The sequence below is a fragment of the Maylandia zebra genome, linkage group LG3, assembly GCF_041146795.1.
Source record: "Maylandia zebra isolate NMK-2024a linkage group LG3, Mzebra_GT3a, whole genome shotgun sequence".
NCBI classification, from domain to species: domain Eukaryota; kingdom Metazoa; phylum Chordata; class Actinopteri; order Cichliformes; family Cichlidae; genus Maylandia; species Maylandia zebra.
The window spans coordinates 18625166-18644304 of NC_135169.1; the positions used below are offsets into that span (position 1 = coordinate 18625166).

Here is a 19139-nt window from a genome sequence, read left to right on the forward strand (position 1 = left end):
GCTGTGTCAACAAATGACCACTTCAGAAAACAATTTTCAGGATCTCTGTGTTTTTTATTAACATGTATAATACACCATGTTGTAAACTGAATTGATGGAAGTAATATTATTATTATTATTATTATTATTATTTTACTTGACCTTACAGATGGTTTAGCTGACATTTATAATCTTTAATAGGTTTCCTTAAATATATGACCATTTTTCTTTAAAATTTCTTTAGAGTAAAATAAATAAAATCAAGTTTAATTACCAAGCAAACAAAAGAAACTGTCAGTGAAATGACATCTCAAAGCAATCAGAGAGGTTGTACCGGGCCTCTGTGCAGTCAAAATGAAAGTGAAAGTACAACCTTGAGAGTGACACATAAAAATGAGGGGCGAGGATATGTGCCAAGTCTTTTGTTTTTTCTGTTTCCAGGAGCCAAGGACAAACAGATACACATAGCTTCAGAGAGGGTCACGTGACTGTATACACCAAGATGTATGCTAAAATGATTCCCCATTCACTGAATGATATTCCTGAACTTTTCTGAAATAATAATGATGTAAAGAAAGAAGTGTGCAAAATTTTAAACGTGGGACTGTTGAAGGCTTTCTTGTGAAGGCTGTTGTTCATTTTCAATCCCGTGACTCCGTTTTTTTTTAGATGCATCTGAAAAGTATTCACTTGTTCTCGTTTCACTTTTTCCACATCATAATATGTTATAGCTTCCTCCAAAATTTATTTTTTCACTTCAAAATTCTAAGCACATTACCCCCTAATAACTAAGTGAATAAAAGTTTGCTTAAAATTGTTGCTAATCTCACATAAAGGGGCCAGGAGTTACTGCACATCGGCTACAACATGAAACTGACAAGATTTGAAGAGTCTTGCTGCTCCTTTAACATACCAAAGGAACTAACGCGACCAGTGGGTGATACGTGGATTGTTATTGTTACTCACAGATGGGAAAGATGGAGGATAGAGGAAGCAGAAGCAGGGATGCTGCTCAAAAGTACCAGCCAGACACAGTCTAGGAGTGTTTCTCAGCAATACACAATCCCTGATCAAAAAAAAGAACAAGTTTGAACTACTCATTCATGCAAATTTCTATGTCTGAGAGAGCTGCATTTCAATAAGATCCAACACACCTGTGGAGCAAGGAGACGATAGGGGGGGTTGTGCATTTATATGCTGGTCTGGAAAAAGAATGATGACACACACACACTGCTGACTGGACCTAGAGTACTTTCCTGTTACACCACAACCTTTTTTTCTATGGAGGGAGCTAACAGTCTTGCTAATTATGGAGGCTAACACTAATTAAACTAACACTACCAATATGTACAATATGTAACACGTGCGACCAGAAAGGAAAAAAACTTTGGATCATGTTTATACAAACATAAAGATTCAGGTAACCCCCACATTTAGGCCAGTCTGACCACTTCCTCTGCTCCTCTCTTATGCATATACACAACAAGGCCCAACGTCAACATCAACTGCAGGACTGTTTCTCTCGCACTGAGAAGAGTGTCTACAGTTAGCCAAAAGGGTCCTAAACGTAGCCATAATGGTGAAATCCAGATATAATGTATATCTGGCATATACATTACATACATTCCCACATAGCAAAATTGGTATGGCCCCGACCTGGCCCACACAATGTGCTTACACATGGCCCACATACCACTAAAAATGACGGCTCTTTGGCGGCCCAGATCAGGTGTGCCAGTGGTGGTTCACACATGGGCCAGCACAAGGCCAGTTACAAGACAGTCTTGATTAGTCTGAAGAAGTATCAGCTTTCAAAACATGTTTTAAAAACTGAAGTTCTGATATTGTTTCAGAAAAGTTATGTTTTCATCTCTAACCTTTTAGCAGCCAGAGGCCAGGGAAGCAGAACATCATATCACGAAGGCCCTGAGTAAATTCCCAGCTGGGAAAGTACCCAAAGAATGTTTCAGAGAGATAAAGGACAACTGCTGCCTAAGGGAAAACCTTAAGTGATCCCATATGTGTCCAGAGTTTCACAACAGATCAGACATATTTTCTTAAAACAATATCTGTGCCTTTCAAACCCTAAAAACATGCTACCCCAAAATTAATCACTATATATATGTAAATTGTGGGGGTGCCAGGTGAAGAAGCCATGCTGTAAGTGACTAAGAGCTAAGCTAATAGCTAGGCTAAGCTAGAATCCTCAAAGACAGAATTAGTTAATACTGTGAATTTTGCTTTAAACTATGTGAAGATCACACTATAAAAGAAGTTGTTATGTAAAGGTTTTTATTTAGAACAGGCTACACACATGAGCCATACAAAGCGCCACCAAGTGAGAATCATTTACCATGGCTCATTTATCATAAATTAGCGAGCAGCCTTGGGAAGAAGTAATAGTTTTCAAAACATGTTTCAAAACTTAAGAACCACTAGCCCAGGCTGTAAGACAGGATGTTTTAATTTCTGGTATTCGTGTTAAAGAGGAGATTACCAAGGCCCAGACTTAAAATGGCCACACTCCAGATGTCCAGTCGAGTTGGAGGTGTTGATTTACCCAATCTGCGACTTTACCAACTTGCTATTCATCTTACAGTGATCGCAGACTGGCTCAGATGCGACTCTACCCCGATCTGGCTTGATATTGAATCCTCTCAGTCCAAATGTCCCCTGTTTAATTTGTTAAAGAGATCAGTCAAGTCAAAAAACTCTCCAACAATCTTATTATCCTATGCTCTGTCAAGGCCAGGAGGTCTGTCCGTGCTTTGGAGGGTCGGGCCCATTTGACATCCTCCCTGGCTCCTGTTATGAATGGCCCTTATTTCTTGCCTGGATGTCTGGACCGGGGTTTTGTGGTCTGGTCTAATTTGGGGCTGGTTAACTTGGGTGATCTGTTTAGAGGCCGGACCCTTCTTTCCTTTCAGCAGCTTCAACAATGTTTTGGCCTTCAAATTTGGAATTTTTTAGATACCTGCAACTGAGGCACTTTATAATTAATGACACCACCCTATTGTTGGACCCTACTAGGTCCGCAGTGGAGGATGCTTTGTCCTCCCTGCAGTCTGGAAAATCCATCAGTTCCTTTTATAAGGTTCTTAACTCTAGCTCAGCCCCTCGCTTCCTGGCTGCTAAACAGGCCTGGGAAAGAAACCTATAGGCTGCTCAATAAATGTTCCAGACTGGCAGGAGATTTGGGCCTGTGCTTCTAAGATATCTGTCTGTAATCGGGCTAAATCAATTCAGTTAAAAATTGTTCATCGGGAATACATCACACCCTCTTTAAAAAGTAAAATAGATGTAAACTCCTCCCCTTTATGCTGGAAGTGTAATGTGGAGGAGGGTGATTTTATGCATTGTTTTTGGTCATGTGTGAAAATTCCATATGTCTGGTCTGATGTTGAAAAGGTGCTTTCAGTTATTTTCAACTCTGTTGTTCCTCTGGACCCTCTCTGTCTTATACTGGGAGTAATGGAAAATCTGGTTATCAAAGGCAAACACAAGAGACTGTTCCAGCTGTTATCTTTTGCGGCCAGGAAGAATATCGTGCGCCTCTGAGGCAGGCCAGCAATCCCAACGAAGAAATCCTGGCATATCATTGTTATGGACTGTATTCCCAATGAATATATAACTTGTATGCTCAACTCCACCTTGGACTCTTTCCACAGAACCTGGGACCCATATCTGAAATACGTTGGACCTGTACTTTCATCCTCCTTGTTGCGGGGCTTTCCAAACTGAATTAATTTGCCTGAATATTGGTCTTCTTGATTTGTTTTGATTCCTGGTGGGGTTGTGGTTTACCTCAACTGCCTTGTATGTGCCTCAGAACCTTGTATTGCCTGAGCTAAGTTCTGTTCTGGTTCTTGTGTACTTTTTCTTTTGTCATTGTCTGTTACTATGGAAAAAAATTCTAATAAAAATATTTTTAAAAAAACCCCAAAACAAAGCAAAGCAAAACAAAACAAAAAAACTTAAGTTTAGACATAGTTTTATAAGAGTTAAGGTTTCATCTCTAACTCAGCATTTTTAACCATAACTGCTTCAGTCAAGGCCTGAGCTCTCTCTCTCTCTCTCTCTCTCTCTCTGAGTAGATGTGGTGGATAAGTGAGTCTTGGAGCATGTTGCTCCATGGGCAAATTTCCTGAAACTTTTCTCTTTTTTGTGTGTGTACTAGTGATGTTCGATTTGTGAACGAATCATTCAATACTCGAGAATCACTTTACTGACTCGTGAATCATGGTTCACAAGCGCAACTGACTCACTGACTCACTGACTCATCCCTGTTGCTGTTATCAAACTAATTCCATTAGTAGAAATATATCTAGCTTATAATTAAAATTGTGGGGAAAAAACAACAGCCAGTTTCTTAACAAAAACATTTCTGCTCTGAACTGGAAGAAAAAACCCTGAGTAGAAGCCCACATCAAGACAATAGCTCCTCGGTTCACAGTAGCATCGCTCTGCTAACATGCTAACAGCACATTTGAGTTACTCACTCCCTCCCTTGCTGTGCTGAATCGTAGCGTAAGCGAATCACTCAGGACTCACTCACCCCCTCCCTCCTGGCTCACAGCTCAAACGAGTTGAATGAATCACTGACTCACTCACCCCCTCCCTTCCTGTGCTAAATCGTAGCATAGACGAATCACACACTCACCCCCTCCCGAGAAGGGTCTGGCTGCAGCCACTGTGGAGCTCCACAGTAACCGGATACACGTGACCTCCACACTAACCGGAAACACGTGACCTCCACAGTAACCGGAAACACGTGACCTCCACAGTAGCCGTAAACACGCATGGATACCGTGGAAGTCTTGCAAGTTGATCGCAAAGGTTGGGACAGAGTCTTTCTTAAATAAATTTGCCGTTAGTGAGTTCATAATTCTAGGAATCGTCTAGTTTTCTTACAATGATCATGTTGCCACTTTTTTTGCGTTACAACAACATTCCTTCTTATTTTAATGTTTTTTCATCGTGCTCCATGGCAGAGAAACACACAGATCAATATCTCATTGTCGGCATTGTCAAGCTGTCGTAGGTAAGTACATGTATTGTCTCATGACCAGAACGCTACCATTGTTTACATGTTAGATTTGTTCCTATCTCTGTGTGTATATTCTTTTCTTTGTGTACCTAGCCCCACAGGTGTGCAATAAACCCAGAGAAATCACTGAAACGGTGTTGAACCTGGCACCTTCAATGTCTGGTGACACTGGTAAAAGTTCTTATTTTGAATAGTGATTGTCATATATAGGTGAAATAATAATCTTGCATTCATTATCTTGTTGTAGTTGATGGCTCATAAACGAATTTGTTACATGCTGTTTCAAATGAATTTCCTTCTATAGATAGTGCTTATTTTTCTTGCATTTGTATGCATTTAGTATGCATTCTATGTAGTGTTTTGTCTGAAACCTGTTAAAATCCCTATAGAACCTCAGGAAAGAGTTGACAACAAGAAAGCCAATAGAAGGTCTCAACAGATGCAACTTTTCCTGACCTGTGTGGACCACCGTGCGAAGCTCTGACAAAGCCTGAGAACATTTTGGCCAGCCGTTCATTGTGGTGTTTTGTACCGCACCCTGGCCAACAACAGCTTGTATGTTAAAGTTTTCAGATGTCGCAAAGTGCAACTTTTAGTGCTTATCTGATTTTGTCATCCACAGTCTATGACACCTCTCTGTTTTTTTTAGCTCAACTATGTTCTGGACATCAGCAGACCCAAAGATGAGCTGATTGTTGAAACGTCTTCTGGATGCCTCACGCGGGCAGATTTTTGGACACTGGGTTTAAACAAACAAATGGAATCGACTGTAAGTATTATTTTTTCTATGAATATGAAATAATAAAGTGTACATTCATTTTTTTCATGATTTTTTCTGTTTCAGATTGGAAATGGCTGTTTTGAGCTTATCACTAAAATTTTTCAGTCAAAGGTACTGTATGTTGTATATGATGATTGTCAAACTTTAATTTAAAGAGTTGTTGTTTTAAATGTTTTTTGTTTGTTTTTTTACATTCTAGGGGATAAGCATTTACATAGAAAATCTGTATGTCACCCGGACTTGGCTTGCACCCTATGGCTGTGATCCATTGCAGTCCTTTCCTGTAAGTGTACCGTCCTTTAAAGAAACAAGCAAGTAATCAAAATGATTTTTTTTTATAACTTTGGTGCACGTTTATATACAGGATACTTAAAAATACAATTCTGTTTCAGACTGATGCTCAGAGGATGCACATCATAGTTCTCCCTCTCTGGACACCTGGTCATTTCCAGTTGTGTGTAAGTCTTGTTTTTTGACACATACAAACTGTTAGAATTTTGCTATGTGTCTGAGATGTATTCAAGCTTTTATGACGCAGTTTCAAAAGTCTTTGATTGTGATCGCTTGCAATGACATTGTTTTCAGGTTTGAAGTCATGGCTAACTGTCTTTTAGGTACTGAAGCCACCTAAAAGAGAAATCCTCTTTCTTGACCCATTATACACCAAGGCAGGATTTGGTGGCCAACAATATGTTTCACTTTTGAGGTCACATTTTTATAAGCATTTTTGGTTTGTCCCGGAGTTTTCAGGAACCTGTTAAGTGCATCCCAGATCATGTTCTGCTGATCTTGAGTGTTCACACATACAGTACACTCACATGCTTTTTTTATAAACTATATCAACAAGTTTCTGTGTGGAGTTTGCCTGTTCTCCCCGTGTTTGCGTGGGTTCCCTCCGGGTACTCCGGCTTCCTCCCACCGTCCAAAGACATGCAGCTTGTGGGGATACGTTAATTGGATAATCCAAATTGCCACTAGGTGTAACTGTGTGAATGAATGTGAGTGTGAATGGTTGTCTGTCTCTGTGTGTTGGCCCTGCGACAGACTGGCGACCTGTCCAGTCTGTCGCCCTATGACAGCTGGGATAGGCTCCAGTGCCCTCCGCGACCCTGAAAAGGATAAGCGGAAGCGAATGGATGGATGGATGGATGGATATATCAGCATGATGCTTCAGCATTTTATTCTATTTCTCATCTTCACATTATGATCAAGTCAGTGATGCTGTCTTTAGATGACTTTCAGACATAAATAGGGTCTTCCAATGTTCTAGTTTAACATAAAACACCATTAAAAATTAGTTTATAAAATATGCCAACCTTAACTTAAAGCTGTAAATGCTTTATTTTGACCAACTGTGAGCATGTGACTGTACTTTTTCATTTTGTTATGCTGTTTTGTTGAGGTCGTGTTCCCAAGGCCTGTAGTTACAGTTGGTGCTATTAGCAATAAACATTTCACACCGATCATCATGACATCTGTTAACTTGTGAATGTAACTGTCTTTTTTAAAAAAAGGTATCTTGCAGTGAAGATCATTCCCGGGCAGTGGTCAGAAAAAAAGAGCTTTGACTTGAAGGTATGTGCTAGTTTAAGTGTATGGTGAATGATATGAATTAGTCTTCTTTTAAGGGATTTTATTAACGAGCCTTTATTTTCAATGTAATACAGGGTTTTCCAAGCCAAGACTATGGAGTTGACTGTGGGATCTTCATGCTGATGGTAATTTTTCTCTTCTCTTCTTGAGATTCATACAGAAGCTAATTTAAGCTTCTAAAAAAATGACATTTTTATTTTTTCTTCCAAATAGTCTGCTCTGTACGTGGCACTGGATGCTTCATTTGACTATACTATAGTAAGTATTCTATTTACTTTCACAGCAATGGAGTCTTGGATCTTTTGAAAGTTGTTAAATATGTTTCATATTAATATTTTACAGTCAGACATGCCCTACTTGCGTAAATGGTGGTGCTTGCTGTTGATGGAGAACTTTGATCTCAGGAGGTATTTATATTTTGACTTCTGTTCTATGTTGTGTCAAAGTTTACACACCTTAACAATATCAACATTTTCTGTTAAGCTCTGGCAAGCTATTTGCACACTGGAGAGAGGAAGCCAAAGCTGTGCTTGAAGGACAACACGTGCCCATTTTCAGACTGAAAAAGCGCAAGTTCCAGGAAGTCAGGTCAGTATTCACTTTAAACAGTAGTGTAATTACATGTTTAGTGACATTTGAATAACTGTTAAAAAACTGTTCTGCAACAGAGAAATAACTATGTTTTTGTCCCCATTTGCCTGACACAGGAGCCAGCAGTTGTTGAAGATCTGCGTCCTGCTGTGCAGTGGGTTGTCCAAAATAAGGCACTTTTCCGTGGACACGTAACAATGCCAAAATATCTGTCCTTAAATCAAGGGGACCAGCAGAGGGTCTTAAGAGACATGTCAGAGGAAGAAGACACTGGAGCAAGGGACTTGTTCCTCTTTGTTTTTCAGTTTGCAGAGGACATGGAGCTCTTTTTGAAAGCATGTGCCGATGAGCAGGGACTAAGGGTCAGTGCTATGTTTGACATGTAATGGACAAATGAAGGCACTGGCTGTGTTTGTTTGTTTAATATGTCGTTGTTGTTGTTTTTTGTTTTGTTTTTGCATAGTACAAAATTCCAATTAAACTTATTTCAAAATGTTGTTCACTTGATTCTATGTCCATACTTATAATAAAGGATTACAGTGTAACAGCATTAAATGTAAATGTAACAGCATTTTTTTTAAACTTGTAATTTCAAAATAAAAAGCTTATTGTTGATATTAACAGTAAAGAATTGTAATCAATAATATTTTTATACATTTTAAACATTAACACTCTGGGCTCTATCCTGGCCATTTGTGGACACTTCACTTATTCTTTTTTTTTTGACTACTGCACTGCAGTGGACCAAAAGAATGACACGGGTTTGATCTTAAGGATCTAATAGTTGTGTGTGTTGTGCATGACATTACCACACATATATGTATTTGCAAGATAGAGTAGAATAAATTATGACGCATGAAATATTACATAGGCTGCAGTGAATTTCTGTTGATACAGACTATTGAGCTTTGAGTTTCCCAGTCAAACTTAGCTTTGAAGCACCTGCTAAAAACACTTTTACTTTTGTACATTTCATAACAAGACACCATAGCCAAAATATTAACAAAATATATATTATTAAAAAATTCAAAGCTGCAGCACATACAGCAACAAACACCGTTAGTAAATGTGTCCTGGAGTTTATGCAGGTGCAGAAAGTGCTGCTGCTGTAAGTCAGCCTAACAGCTTCCAGATCACTTATTTTTCTGGAAAGATGGTAGGAAGGGCATCACTGCTCATTTCTACAGTCTCCCAGATCTTGGAATACAATCCCTTTGTACCATGAAACCACTTCGCAGTACTAGGAGTCCACTAAAACCTATAAAGAGAGTGATCCTGGAAGAAATGGGGCAAACACTAGTGACCTCAACAATTGCAAGACAGCCTTTTCCCCGATGCTCAGATGGGGAAAAAAAGGAAGTTTCATGAAAACATTAGGACTTTATCACCGTTTTATCTGAAAAGTTAATGGTAATATATAACCTAACTGGCTATAAAGAGTAAAAAATTTAGATACAATTTTGATTTTGATGAAAAGGACTGGTGCTATTTTAAAGAGTCAGGTCGGTAAAAGTAGATAAATGTTTTAAGAAATCTACATTTTATAGCATTTTGTGAACATACACAAAAAGTGGCCATTTTTGGCAACAAACAAGCTGAGAGAGAGTTTTATATTTTTTGCTCTCCTTGAACAAAAATAATAGTGCATAATAATCAATGTTGATGTTAATCAATTAGATGTCCCAGACACTGCTATTAATAATACAGCAGTCCCTCGTTTATCGCTGGTGTTACGTTCTAAAAATAACCCGCGGTAGGTGAAATCCGTGAAGTAGCCAACTTTATTTTTTACAATTATTATAGATGTTAAGACTGTAAAACCCCTCACTACATGCTTTATACACTTATCTCAGACAGGCATGAACATTTTCACACTTTTCTCTTTTGTTTAAACGCTCTTAGAGTTCAAATCTTCGTAGAAACACAAGTCCAGTATTATGGAATGAAACCAAAAGGTGCATTTGAGGGTGCAAAACATTTCGTCGGCATTGTTGTGTTTGTTTGGGAGAAAACTTACAAACATACAGTACAGCACTTCAGAGTTACACTGCTAGCGATCGAAGATTTATGTAAATTCGACAAGCTAAACGCATTCTGTACTGTACAGCAGGAGTCCCCAACCTTTTTTGCACCACAGACCACTTTAATGTCAGACAATATTTTCAGGGAACGACCTTTAAGGTGTCGCGGATAAATACAACAAAAGAATAAAAAAAAGAAACTGTGGTATTTTGTAAATATAATAATAAACGTGACTTGAGCTGTGCGCCAACAACAATGACAGTGACATCCTCCTCTCTGCTTCTTAATGCTCTCTGGTCGCTATGGTAACGCGTAAATAGTTCTTTCAAAATAAGACACACAACTACAACCATACATTTCACACCGGAGGATCAACTGTCGCGGAACGGTACCAAAGGACTCACGGACCGGGACCAGTCCGTGGGCCTATTAGGGACCGCTCCTGTACAGGAGACACTGGACTAGATTGATTGACAATGGTCTACAGCAATCAGAACGCACAACACGATGTACTGTAAAAAAATAAATAAATAAATCAGCGAAACAGCAAGTGTCGCGGAAGGTGCGCCGCGTTATAGCGAGGGACCACTGTACACTTTTGGCCACGAACAATTTAGGGGATGGTGAATTTTTTTGAACAAACCCAGAGTGTTAAAAACCCCCACTTAAAACCATTTTTATTTCTCAGCAGCATCAATACTAACAAAAACGCAATTTAGTTTTCGCTGTCAAAGTCGATTTAACTGAAGTTACGTGTTTCCGGTTACTGTGGAGGTCACGTGTTTCCGTTTAGTGTGGAGGTCACGTGTATCCGGTTACTGTGGAGCTCCACAGTGGCTGCAGCCAGGTGCTCTTGCCCCTCCCTCCTGACTCACAGCTTCTTCTTCTTCTTGGTTGACAACCAATGTTAAGGCGCATTACCGCCCCCTGGCTCACAGCTCAGTGGACATTTAGATGAGAAAATATATATTTGACACATTTAAGAAAAATACTAATAAAATAAAATAAAAATATATAAATGTTCCCTTTAGATTTTTTTTTGCTCTTTTTTGCTCTATAAAATAGTTGTTTTCTTTTACAATCATTCATCTTAGCAGTAGGATTTACATGAAAAGAGAAACAAATTAAGTTTGAGTGAAAATATACGTTTTTGCACTCTCTGGTCAACTGACTCAGTGACTCAAATGACTCAAGAAACCCAATTCACTTTGGTGAGTGACTCATTAAAACTCGATTCAGTAAAATGAATCTAATTTACCATCACTAGTGTGTACTGCCATTTTTTCTGTTGTTTTGATGTTTAGTGGTTGGTGTTACTTTTCTTGAAGCTATAGTCATCTGTAAAGTGGAAGAACACTGAGACTAAACAACAAAAATGTAAAGGGAAAAAAGTCTCAATCACAGAGACATGGTCAATCAGAGGTAGACAAAAAAATATGAGCAAATTTATGCTGTGAACCCGTAATATGAATCAGGCCAATGCTGCCTCAAAATGAGCCTTTCGTTTTAGCCTGGTGGATCTTGAGAAACTAAATTATGTAGAAAAGACACACAGGATAATGCTGCTGACTGGAAGAGGGAGTTTCCTGGAGAAATTTTCCTAGCGTCATCGCTGGAATCTGTATTTTATTTTCCAGTGCTTTCTCTCTTCTTTCTGTTGACACCCATTAAATAATTCCAGATCACATTTCAAAATCAGGGCTGGATTTGAAAAACTTTCAGTTGTATAAATGCGGCTGCTCAAATCTTAGACACAAAGAGACTGGCTACTTTAACTGTCTATAGGTCTGGGATCACATGTAAAACCTGCATGGAGAGCATTTTATAAAACCCCATTCACAAAAAAGGTTGGAGAGCTACAGTGGAGGATTTTAGGTGGTGCAGTGGCTGTAGATGCTTTTATTTCTGTTTTGATCCAAGTGGTGATGAGAACCGCATGTTCTGTCCTCTCAGAGAGAAGCTCTGTTCCACTGTTTCCTGGACTGAAGCTCATTCTAGTCTGTGTGTGGATCATTGCAGAGGCTGCTCCATTTATTTGGACAGTGTTTTTATCTACAGACGGTCATTCTGGGTCTCATGTCACAGGTCAGTCTCAAACCAGAGTCAAATTTTAACTATTGAAATTAAAAAATTTTATCAAAATTATATCAACAGAAAATAGAAAATAGAGCATTAATTGCATTGTGATGTTAAAATAATGTTGATCAGGATGATCAGAACTCTCATAAACATTGATTATCAATATTACTGTATGGTGAATAATCTGGAAAAATGTAAGAATATTTTTATTAAAATCTTATCATGTGTTTTGTAAAAAAAAAAAAAAAAGAACTTGTCTTTGAGTTAGTGCTGTTTCATAACTGTTTCAGTGATGCCTGATCTCTCTCTCTCTCTGTTGACATGGTGGATGAGTGATTTTGTGAGTGTGATGCACCATGAGTGAACTGTCTGAAACTTTTCTCTCTCTTTTTTTTTGTGATTAATTGTTTTTAGAAAAACAAACATATAATCCATAATGTCAGTGAGTAAAAGTTAAGCAATGATCTAAAAACCAAGACAAGGAGATCTATGAGAAAAAAGACAACATTCAAAAAGAAAAATCTGGCCCATAAGAAGACAAGAAAAAATATGAAAGAAGGGGGAGATGAATGGACAGAGAGCAAGACATAAGGCATTTAACCACGTCCTTTGACCACGTATCCTATGGGGGGTGCTTTGGGAGTATGGGATCTCTCACCTGGTGCTATGATTGACTCTCTCCTTGTACAACTATTGTGAGAGCTTGGTCTGAATTGTCAGCAATAAGTCAGACTAAATCCCTGTGGGTGTTGGATTCTGCCAGGGTTGCCATTTGTCTCCAACTCTCTTCTTAGTTTTTATGAACAGAATTTCTAGGTGCAGCCTAGTGGCCGGAGGCTTCCACTTTGGTAGCCTCAGAATCTTATCTCTGCTTTTTGCAGATGATGTGGTTGTGTTTGGTTTGTCAGCTGTTGGCCTAAAGCTCACAGTGAAGTGATTTGCAGCCAAGTATGAAGTATGAGAAATGAAAATCAGGACCTCCAAATCTGAGGCCAGTGTCCTCAACCAGAAAATCCCAGAGTGTTGGCTCTGGGTCACCGATGTGTTGTTTCTCCAAGTGGAGATGTTTAAGTATCTTGGGGTCTTGTTCACAAGTAAAGGTTACGTACGTAGGTTACGTACGTTACGTATATTACGTATTTAAAATACAAAATATGAGTAACTGTATTCCGCTACAGTTACCGTTTAAAAAGGTGGTATTTAGAATACAGTTACTTTGTTGAAATAAATGGATGTACGGCGGTAGTTTCCTGTTTCATATTGTGGCGGGCCAGGACTGTTTGGGTTTTGTTTGACAGCTATGTTCTGTTGTTCCAGGCAGCTGCGTTACGGTTGCCATGGTTACAGGGTGACGCTCTCTCTCTGCGCCTTTTTGTTGTTGTTGTTGTGCTAAGCTAACAGGCAGAATGCTACAGGCATACCTCTAAAGAATGTAGCCTCATAGGCAGTGTAGTCCGTGCTGCAGGGAGAATGGACTGCCATACCCGTTATGTGTCTGTGAGCGCGAGGAGGGAGAAAAAGGGGAGTGGAAAGGTACGAGCAGTCATCGAGCAAAAACGGGAGCTGGAAGCACGTAAATATAATAATAACCACTGCAGCCAAGAAGAGTGCCTGACGAGCCCAGTTGTAAGTAAGCTATTAAGACTCGACTGTACACCGTGTTCGTGTTTTCCTCCGAAAGAATAAGTTCAGTTGGAGCAGTCTTTCAACTCCTCTCTCTGTCTCTCACTAGCAAAGTTGACCCACACAACAAAGTAAATCTATTTTTCGGCTAGAAGCCCGACAGGGACCCCGCCGTATTAGTCAGAGGTCCCTTTACTACGGTTCGGAGCCGCAGACCTTCAGTAATAGTAATAAATCACACAGCAATAGTACATTCATGTAGTTGTAAACAGCATTATAATGTATTAAGTATTCCAAAGTATTCAGAATAGTTACTCTCATTGAGTAACATAACAGAATACGTTATAAAATACATTTTGGGGCATGTATTCTGTAATCTGTAGTGGAATACATTTTAAAAGTAACCTTCCCAACACTGTCAGTAACAAGTAATCTCATATACCAGCTGAAGGACCTTTTTTGTCACATCACATCTTTGTTTCTCTACTTTTGTTGCAACACTACATGAGGAGTGACGTGAGAGGTCAACTCTTCTCAGAGTCTCTTGCTAAAAATATGAATTTGAATTGTTTTAAAAGATAAAAAACCAAGCTGAGCAAAGTTACTATGGAATCTTCTTCTCTGTGTGGCCTGTAAGGCTCAAGAGCATACAGACGTTCCTTTATGTCTGACCATCTGACCATAACTGAATTTAGGAACAGGAACTACCACACCACTACTCTCTGCAGGTGTAAAAGGGCTGTGGCAGTGTGACAGGTTGAAGGACTACTGCATATAAAACTGTTCAGTTAATACAAATTCATATTAGTTAATGTAAAGACAAAAATAATGTAAATATGGTAAGAAAATGGTTAAGCGTTTATTATTTTTCATGTTATATTAATGGCTTTCATGTTACTTAAGAGAACTGCAATCTATACATCACTGATCGGCTAGTAAGCCTTTTCTGGGATCGATTAGTAGTGTCTCTATTCTCCACTAGGGGCTTTTGTAGCATTCTCCTCACTGCAATAAACGACTGCATGAGAGACGCAAGTCATAATAACTCTCATGATTCTTTTCCCCCTTTTTTCAGGTAAAAGTGTTTAAAGGTTGATATATTTTCAATGTGTACACTGTTAAGATATCTAAGAGGTAACCCTTCATTGTTTTGTAAGCTTTAGAAGCATTATATTAGAGATTTGTGCACATGTACGTGGCGGTTTTGAGCCTCAGTTTTGTACTGTATAATGGCCATTAAGATAAAGGCAGGAGCTAAAAACGCCGCTATTGTCAACCATTTTATTAGGAAACCTGCTCAAGTATATGTATAGTAAGCACTTTAGTATTTCAGTTTATTATTTCGTGTTTTTCTTACACCATGTGACATTTAGCAGTACAGAATGTGAAAAGTTTCTGCTCATTTTCACTGCAATAAACAACTGCATGAGAGACGCAAGTCATAATCACTCTCGTGATTCTTTTCCCCCTGTTTTCAGGGGTGTAACAGCAGCAGACCTGTATTTATTAGGTGAACCAAAATGGATCGGTCATGAGTGGACCGAGGCAGGTAAAAGGGTTTAACAAAAAACAAGCCGCTTATTGAGGTTGAGAAAAACATGAAAAACAAGGGCAGAAGAGAACAAAGATTAAACTAAACTAAAACCTATACTGGGAAAAACTAAACTAAGATCAAAGCACAAGGAATGTGGGGAAAAACTTCAGAACAGGAACACGGAGAGACTGAGGACTTAAATGCAAAGAAGGGCAAAGATTAACAACAAAGATTAAACTAAAACCTATACTGGGAAAAACTAAACTAGACTCTCAAAATAAAACAGGAAACAGTGAGACAGACTATGACAACACGAGCATGACACAGGAGTCAAGGGCACACGAGTGAGAGGGGACACGAGAGAACATACATGAAAGAACAACACAAGAACGACGAGATACAGAAGACATGACAGATTCAGACAGAAAACGGGGAGTGACACAGCGATAAGAAAACATTGACCGGGAGTATAACCAACTTAACAGGAAAACCAGTGACTAAACTAAAAGACAAAAACTTAAACATTACAAATAAAGTTCAATCAGAAAAAACGTAAAAGACTCAAAATATTGGATCAAATGATCGTGGCAGTAGATTTGAGTAAATTGACACAGATATCATTATAATTGTGAGATAGTGTTTTGCTAAGTGTCAACATGATGAGGAAAGTCTGTCAATGACAAAGAGACGTTTCACTCAGGTTATTGTAGAAGATGGTTCTGAAAACACTCCCATATTACAGTAAATGTTGTGGCTTCATTTTTTTTACGACAATTATGGGTCCAAAAAGTCACAATGGGCTGCTCAAGAGCCGGCAACACATCATTGGCTGTTTTAAACAGGAGGGATATTTTATTATGCAATATTAGAACTCAAAACATGGTTAATAAGACTAATTGTTCTGTAGTTGTGTTCATAAAACCTCTGTTGAGGTTCAGTCAGTATGTGAAATTAAGTAAGTAGGAAATCAAATTAGGTGTGAGGCAATTATTCTGGTTTTGGTTGGAAAAGAAAGAAATGTGATGAAGGTTTGACAGGCATGACTGACAAATATATGTGTTAGTATTTTCAGTGTTACATTCCAGTTAAACATATATGTAACATTATATAAATGCTGGTGCTAGAGCAGCTCAGCATTCACAATTGGTGGTTGTAGTTTCTGGCTAATAATGAAAAGAAATAGAAAATATTCTACAAAAGGTATTCAATTGGTTTTCTTCTGTCCTGTTTTTAATGAATTGTTATTCATTTTGTATCTGTTTTGTTCAAAGATACTAAAAATCACCATGAAGCTGCTAACTGTGTCTGCACTTCTCTGTGCAATGGTGGCTCTAACCACGGCTGCTGGTGAGTATCATTGTATAATTTTTTATCATGTATATAATTTTAATGAAACATATAAATGAATAATACAATATACACCTTTCTTATAATTATCATATGCAGAAAATTGATGGTCAAAATCAATACTTTTGGTGGTAATTTGTCCGTGTCTTCACTGTGCAGAGGCCAGAGATGAAGTAGAGGGATTGATGCCCCCAGGTGAACAATATTTTCCAGATTTTCAATAATTATTGTCACGGTTAGCAGACAAAAAAGCACCTCAATGTTTGTAACACAAAGGATGTTTTCAAGTGTCTGGCTGTTATAAAGGCCATACTTAACCCTTTAAGTACCACACCAAGAAAAAAAGCAATGGAAAAAGCCTTATGTGCTCAACCATTTGGTTGCATAAGCATAGGAAGCACATTCTGACCGACACACACTCTGTGATTATCATCAAGTGTAGCCGCCATTGTAGTATAGAGCCTTCATCACACCTGTACTCTGTCAATCACTTAACTTATGTTTCAGTGTCAAATCTTACTTGTGCAACTTTTCAGTTATTATTTGTATAATTATTAAACATAATACAAAATAAGATATCAGCCAGAGACACATGAACAGCTATTCATTTACTCCCAGCCAAGAGTCACGTGGTCAAGAGGTCCCCTCGTTCCCCTCGTTGTCCTGGTGGTTGGACTAAATACGGTCATCGCTGCTTTTTCTTTAATCCAACAGTCGCGAGTTGGGCTGATGCTGAGGTAACTTATTTGTATTGTCTTCAATACCCGATTAAACCACATCCTTTTAACTGTTACGTACTCATTATTTTTGAAAACCTCTGCTCGCTTTCTTTCTCCATTGAAGAAATCCTGCAAGTCCATGAGGGCACATCTTGCATCAGTTCGCAACATCAATGAGTACCGTGAGATTCAGAGGCTGACTGGCAAAAAAGAAAGTTGGATTGGAGGAACTGATGCATCAGAGGTATTTTGTTTATCATTTGTCAGGTGTAGGCATGAGAATTGATAAGAATTTAACTCTGATTTGATCATCCATTCTCTTATTGATTCTTATTGGGTTCTCCCTGGCTCTGCTTTGAAACTCACCACCATAGCTTAGCAGCATATCAGTGACAGTACATTTTTGAAAATGAATTGAATGCTGTGTGGTCAAATGTTTACGCCTGTTGAAGGTATTTCCTCTCTTTGTTGGGATCAGTGATTAATTAAAAAAAAACAATGTGTGTTGATTTATATCTAATGGTATCACTCTGAACATCACTGCTCTTTCATATGCATTCCCATATGGAAAGGATATATATAAATCTTATAAAGTTTGTATCTGTCTTGTATGAAACTTGTATGAAAAGCATACAAGAGTGAAAACAGATATAAGATCTCTTGAAAAATTATATAATGAAACTTGTATGTTTTGGATACTTACTAAAAAAATATATGAAAGTAATGAGAAAGTGGCCACTTTCATGAGTAAATCATATATAAATCATATATGTTTTTACTATTTCTTTTCCGTATGGGTTTGTAGGGCAACTAATGCAGGTACAGCAGCTTCAAGACTTCAAGCTGTGTGCTTAAAGTCAGATGATCTGCTAGGACTCTGAGTAGGCTCAACATTTTGGCCTGTCTGAACCAATAAGTCCAATTTCTTCCTTCTAGGAGGGTGAGTGGTTGTGGAGTGATGGGACCTGTTTTACCTATAAAAAGTGGTGCTTTAGAGAGCCCAATAATGATCGCAATCAGGACTGCCTTCAGATAAATCGTGGAGGTAAATTAGAACACAATTATTAATATGAATTATTAATGTGTGTGAATAGTTTCTGTGATCAAAGATACAACTAATAACAGCTTGTTAACAAGTGTTTGGGCTTTGATTTGTGTGATTTCTACTTTTGAACCTTTCAGTTTTCAAGTGCTGGGATGATATGTGGTGTGATGCTCATCTGCCATCTGTCTGCGCCAAGAACATCTCATCATTCTTGGGCTGACACTGGAGCATGAAAATCCCATAAAACACACACTGACGTATGATGGTGTTTGTGTTTTGCTCGCTCTTACTTCATTTCATTTTGGAGCATTATAGTTTTCCTCTCTCTGTTATAACAAAATGACCAGCCAACACAAACTGGGCTGTCTCTGAGGCGATCTTTAAAGCAGTCTTGTCTTTAATAAGAGCAGACTTGTTACCAAAGGACTGATTATGATTTTTTTTTTCTCTGCAGAGAAAACTTCTTATTTCCTCTTGTTTATTTTTTGCAACAATAAAGCTTCAAGCAAGCATGTCTCTGCATTATTTTTTGTTTGTTTGTTTGTTTTGAGGTGCATATAAAGTGCTGTGCCAAAGTTTTTAGCAGGTGTGAAAAAATGCTGTAAACAAAGAATGCTTTCAGACATATAAATGATTGTTTATTGGCCCCAAATGCCTTCTGTAGCAGGATAAAAACCCCAAACATACAGCCAAGGTAAATACTAAGAGAAAGATCACGTTTGTCCTCATTAGAATAGGGATGAAAGAAGATGTTTTTTCATAGATTTCAATACAAATTC

At 38.4% G+C, this 19139-nt stretch overlaps 2 protein-coding genes and 1 long non-coding RNA gene across 3 annotated transcripts; all 3 read left to right on the forward strand.

Annotated features, from left to right (window-relative positions):
• The first annotated feature begins 5235 nt into the window (after positions 1–5235).
• LOC143417015 (uncharacterized) lies at positions 5236–5919 on the forward strand. The gene is made up of 3 exons (XR_013097247.1): positions 5236–5581; positions 5676–5795; positions 5871–5919. It is a non-coding gene; the product is annotated as an uncharacterized LOC143417015 (long non-coding RNA).
• A 69-nt stretch (positions 5920–5988) lies between these two features.
• On the forward strand, positions 5989–8315 carry LOC112430586 (uncharacterized). Its single transcript, XM_076882655.1, has 8 exons — positions 5989–6090; positions 6200–6265; positions 7322–7382; positions 7475–7525; positions 7614–7658; positions 7743–7807; positions 7884–7988; positions 8108–8315. Exons 4-8 carry the CDS (start codon positions 7517–7519, stop codon positions 8184–8186), a joined length of 303 nt encoding a protein of 100 aa, XP_076738770.1. The 5' UTR covers positions 5989–6090; positions 6200–6265; positions 7322–7382; positions 7475–7516; the 3' UTR covers positions 8187–8315.
• Positions 8316–11777: 3462 nt separating this feature from the next.
• On the forward strand, positions 11778–18874 carry LOC143417016 (type-2 ice-structuring protein-like). Its single transcript, XM_076882656.1, has 8 exons — positions 11778–11860; positions 11967–12098; positions 16521–16596; positions 16756–16791; positions 17215–17333; positions 17440–17559; positions 18252–18360; positions 18498–18874. Exons 2-8 carry the CDS (start codon positions 12090–12092, stop codon positions 18578–18580), a joined length of 552 nt encoding a protein of 183 aa, XP_076738771.1. The 5' UTR covers positions 11778–11860; positions 11967–12089; the 3' UTR covers positions 18581–18874.
• The last annotated feature ends 265 nt before the right edge of the window (positions 18875–19139 follow it).